General features: G+C 44.7%; 1 protein-coding gene across 1 annotated transcript; it reads right to left on the bottom strand.

Moving 5' to 3' along the window:
* Window positions 1-248: 248 nt before the first annotated feature.
* On the bottom strand, window positions 249-883 carry MIS12 (MIS12 kinetochore complex component). Its single transcript, XM_007451588.1, has one exon. The coding sequence runs from the start codon at window positions 881-883 to the stop codon at window positions 263-265; it is 621 nt and encodes a 206-aa protein (XP_007451650.1). The 3' UTR covers window positions 249-262.
* Between the last annotated feature and the right edge of the window lie 4203 nt (window positions 884-5086).

Genomic DNA, 5086 nt, shown 5'->3' with positions numbered 1-5086 from the left:
TGCCCCCAAATGAGTTGTTATTGAACCAAGAAGCCCTTCCCACCCATTAGAGGCTGCTAAGCACAGACGCTTCAAAGATTAGTTCAAGGTAGCACATAGATGCTTCAGGAGAGAGGACCAAAAAAGAGGAGGCCGTGGAATACAGGAAAGAGCAAACAAAGAAGATGCCCCCAAAGTACACAGTTCACTAGGATCAGAATGGTCATTGATATAAACCCCTTATCATTCCACCTTCTGACAAACTCCTTTTATTATTTAGACATTAAGATATTTTCAGTCTTTTGCCTTCCTTTTCCACATTGTCTCTAATATTCTGTAGTTTTCTGGAGTTCTGGACCAGGAACAGCAAGCTCTCCCTAAAATCACTAGTCCCATGGTCTCTGCCAACATTTTCAAGCTCATCAAACAAAGACAATGTCTGTTTGAGTTTGGCCTGAACAATTTTTTGCTCTTCTAATTCTGCAAGAAGGGCCTGCTTAGTGCATAATTCAGTCTTATACTTCTCCTGTAACTGTTCAATTTCTTTTTGGAGAAGCTGGAATTCTTCCTCACTACAAGGATGCGTCTCCTGAGATTTATCTTCCGGAAGCAAGACGTTTGGGGGAATACGCAAGATCAACTGTAAAAACAGCTGCTCCATTTTGCCAAAAAGGTTATCAAAACGTCCTTTCATGAAGCAAAGAAACTTTTCCGTGCACTTACGAATCTGGACTGGGCTAATCGCACAGTCTGGGATGCCATCCAACTTCTTCAGAATAACCTGTTCAACAGCCTGCATCACTTCAAATAGGTAGTCTTGAAATGCAATGTAGATCCTAAGCATGCAAGTTTGCGGTGTGAAGCCAAAGAACTGGGCCTCATAGGTCATCGGATCAACAGACATCTTGGCTTATTTTGCTTTGTTAATTTTGAATGTGAAAAATCTGCAAATGTAATAAGAAAAAATTTCATTTGTGTTCAAAAAAATCATCTGATGAAAGTAACAAATGACATTACAGATAGCAAAGCAAACAAAAATAAAACAAAGAAGCAGACAAAAAAATATGAAGTTTATGTTCCTTGATACCCAATGCTACTTCCACCCTCACTCATCCGCAGCAGGATACAAACGCCGCCTCGCTGAGGCTCTTTCCATCAGCCTGTAACCTCCCTCTTCCTCCTCATTGTCCATTTCCCTCACCTCTCAGTTACTGAGGCTTCTGGCCTATGGATCAGCCTTCGGAATTCTATCATCCCAGACAACTTTCAAGTTTACATGGATGATCTTACCAATGCCCTAGAGACTCAGTTTCTTGAGTTTCGATGATCTTCGTCTCCACTCTTTTAGCCACATGGTGATTGATATTTGTAACTTCTTTCCCCAGCTGCTCCTACTTTTTGACCACAACCTCATATGCTGGTCTTACAACGCTCATTCGCATATTCATATTATACCTTAATCGTCAAGACTTTCAGCCCTCTGATCTTCTTTTTCTAGCTCTCAGTCTCTCCCACCTCACTTCTTCCTCTCTCCATTTTAAGCTCTATGATCCATCACTTCAACGGCTCCCTTGCCAAGGTCCTCAACTGCCCTGTCCTTCCAACCTTGCCATCTGAAAAATGTCCCATTAGAAGCTGAGCAAGCCTGATGTTTTCTCAAGGGTCTGGGAGACATTCCTTTTAAATGTAAACATCTAGGAAAATAGCACTCCTATCTCCCTATCACTGTGGGTGTTTAACCTAGGGACCTTTTTCTGAGCTGTAACCATATACTTGTCACAGAAATAAAAGTATTGGTAGTTTCATTATTCCTGCAAAGTAATTAGCTAAAAAAAAATGGCTACCTCAATTACCAGGTGAATTTAGGATGAACCTTATGAAATAATTTGAAGCAAGTGGTGCAGTCAAATCTTTTTATGGGACAAGATGCTGTTAATCTTGAGAACTTATGTAATGGCTAAAAATAGAATGGTTGTAATGGTTTAGCTGTATAAAATAGGGTAGAATTTCTTTCTGTCTTTGTCATCTCATTCACAGATTACCTATAATGCATTGTAATCCAGATATGCTTATTCAGTAATAAAACTGCTTTCTCTTCTATGTCTTGTGGAGAGGATTCTGTGGATTAACAGGATTTTAATTTCAACACTACCCTATGCCTTCAGGATCAATTTCAAACTCTTTCACATGGCTTACAAGGACCTTCATCATCTGACCTTTACTAACCACTCTGTCCTCCTTTTTAAGGACCTCACATATGCATAATTGAAGTGATAATACTTCCTATTTCATAGCACTCTATATTTGGTCCATGCTAGGTCCTCTCTTATTTATTTTCTTTCATCGCCCAGAGGAACCTACTCCAGTGTTTTAATGTATGCCTTTTCAGTTCATCTTTAATTTCAATTCATCTTTAACAGGTTTTAGACATACAGTTGACCTTTGAACAACATGGGTTTGAACTGCCCAGGTCCAGTTATACGTGGATATTTTTCAGTAGTAAATACTAAAGTACTACATAACCCACAGTTGCTTGAAACTGTGAATGTAGAACTGCATATATGGAGAGCCAACTCTAAATTACACAAGGATTTTTGACTGCTGGGTGGATTGGCACCCCTAATCCCCATGTTGTTCAAGGGTCAACTGTATAGTCTTGCAAAATACAGTTTTCTTTACGTATGGTTTGCTTTACATTATGTTTGCAATCACTTCATGTTATTACACTTCATTGTTGTTTTACTTCATAGGTTCTTTTTTTATCTTTGGTTGCACTGGGTCTTCATTGCTGCGTGTGCAGCTTTCTCTAGTTGCAGCGAGCAGGGGCTACTCTTCTTTGACGTGCATGGGTTTCTCACTGAAGTGGCTTCTCTTGTTGTGGAGCTCGGGCTCTAGGCACGTGGGCTTCAGTAGTTGTGGCTCATAGGCTCTAGAGTGCAGGCTCAGTAGTTGTGGCGCACGGGCTTAGCTGCTCTGCGGCACGTGGGATCTTCCCGGACCAGGGCTCAAACCTGTGTCCCTTGCATTGGCAGGTGGATTCTTAACCACTGCGCCTCCAGGGAAGCCCCACTTCATTGGTTCTAACCGAAGCATTCCATTAATTTTACCATATGCGTATACCGTACTTCATGTGTCCACTGTCCATAGCTGCTGGGCCACAGAGTTTACTCATACATAATTTCACTAAATACCGCTAAAATGTTCTCCAGAACACTAGGGGCGGGAGTACAGCTAGGCTGGTTTACCCTCCCATTTGCCGTATATGAGAATTTTTTCTCATGTCTTTGCCTTCACTTGATATTACTCAAAATTCTTATTTTTCCCAATCTTGTAAAATTGTTTTACAGTGTTGCTTTTTGAAAACCAAAACCATCTAACCCCCACACAGGCTGGACACAGAGGACTGCAACTACCGACAGTCTCCTTGCCTCCCCAAACAGCTTACTGTTTACATCAGCATGACTCTACTATTTTAGGAGACCAGAGTAATATTTTCATTGTCCAAACGGCTTGACTGTTCATTATGAGCCCCCGGAAAGACTGATCAACTCTGAAATGCTAAGCACCAACAATCTGTACAGCAAGATTCTCTGAAACCCTTGCCTCAGCTGTTTCTACCAATGCTGGACTGCTTTTCATGAGCTCTACCCAATCCTAATCAAGCATCCAAATTGAAAAATCCACCTTAAACCAAATTTGCGATTCTCAAAAAACTCCAATCTTGCCTGTCATCCCTACAAGACATTGCCAAAGCTCTGTCAAGGTGTTTTGCTTACCAGGGTAGGCAAAACATTCAGCACTGTTATATCAATAGGCTGTGAGGGTGATGTTTGGGGTGCAGGTAAAAATATTTTAATGTGCGTTTCTCCAACTGCCAGTAAAGTTGAGCACCACTTGAAACGTATTAACTCTTTAAGGTTTCTCCTTCTGTAAATTACCCATTCATATCCTTTTTAAAAACCACTCTCTCCAGCCTTTTACTTAATTCCTTCCTTATATACTACCAGACGAGGCCACTCCCTGTTCCAACAACCTTTAGTGCTTCCTTATAACCCACCGAATAAAGTATAATATTCTTAACTTTGCCTGCCATGATCTGACTACTCTTTGTTCCAACCAAACCAAGCTACGGCCTTTCCCTGTGATGTCTTTCCCTCAAGAGAAGATGCCTGGCCAAATATCTTCCAAGGGTCAGTTTAAATACACTTCCCTGGGGACCCACCCCCTCCTCTGAATTCCCATCAGGACCTCTCTTCGGGCACTGGCCAAGTCCTACTTTAGGATATTATTATCACGGGCCTATCTTCTCCGCAAGCCTTAGATTTCCTGAGGGCAGGATGAGTACGGTTTCAATAGATATTTACAGGTGAAACGCGGGAGGTGCCCAGGACACCTCAGCGAGTAGAGCAGCTGGAGCTCCAGAAACCACGGGGCAGGAACCACTTCCGGCCTGAGGACTGCTCCCGGCAGGCCCCGCGCCCCCGCTGCATGCCGGAACCTTAAGGGTGGAGGTTCGCGGCCCACCGGAGACTCTGCTCCATCTGGCCGCTCCAGCGCCCGGCGATGAGGCCTCAGCCAGTGCCACCCCTTCTCGCTCCTCCTCAGAGAAAATGCAGCCCCGTGGCACTTACCCAAGCGACCATGAGAGTGACGAATTCGACCAAACACCGGCTTCCCGCCACCTCCTTTAAACCACTGCCTGCTAGAGATAGGCGGCGCCGCTAACTCCCTCAAATTCCGAGCGCTAGCTGCCTTAGAGCGAGGGCAAGATGCTACCGCGCTCCTGATTGGCTGGCTGTCCGGGGGCAACCTATATTGGTGACGGAAAAGGGGCGAGCGGGAAAGCTAGCTGTGGCCTGCGGGGATTGGCGGAAGGAAGCGATACTCACTCTCTTTCCCGCGACGTAGGTGGCTGAAGAAGCGAGGCTGGGCCGCTGCGGAGACACAACTCGTGATTGGCGGGTGTGCTTTCATTCGGGCTCTAGCGATTGGTGGCTGACCAACTGAGCAGCGCTGATTGGGCAGCAGCGTAAAGGGGAGGATCCCTCCCTGATCCCGCCCCGCCGCTGGGACAGACTGGCGGAAGGGGGAGTGGGGGGGGGGGGCC

Source organism: Lipotes vexillifer, unplaced genomic scaffold, assembly GCF_000442215.2.
Source record: "Lipotes vexillifer unplaced genomic scaffold, Lipotes_vexillifer_v1.1 scaffold126, whole genome shotgun sequence".
NCBI lineage: Eukaryota > Metazoa > Chordata > Mammalia > Artiodactyla > Lipotidae > Lipotes > Lipotes vexillifer.
The sequence above is the reverse complement of the archived record's forward strand: the minus strand, read 5'-3'. Positions and strand labels throughout refer to the sequence as shown.

Coding starts and splice junctions, on each gene's coding strand:
- MIS12 (XM_007451588.1), bottom strand. CDS start 883: ATGTCTGTTGATCCGATGACCTATGAGGCCCAGTTCTTTGGCTTCACA.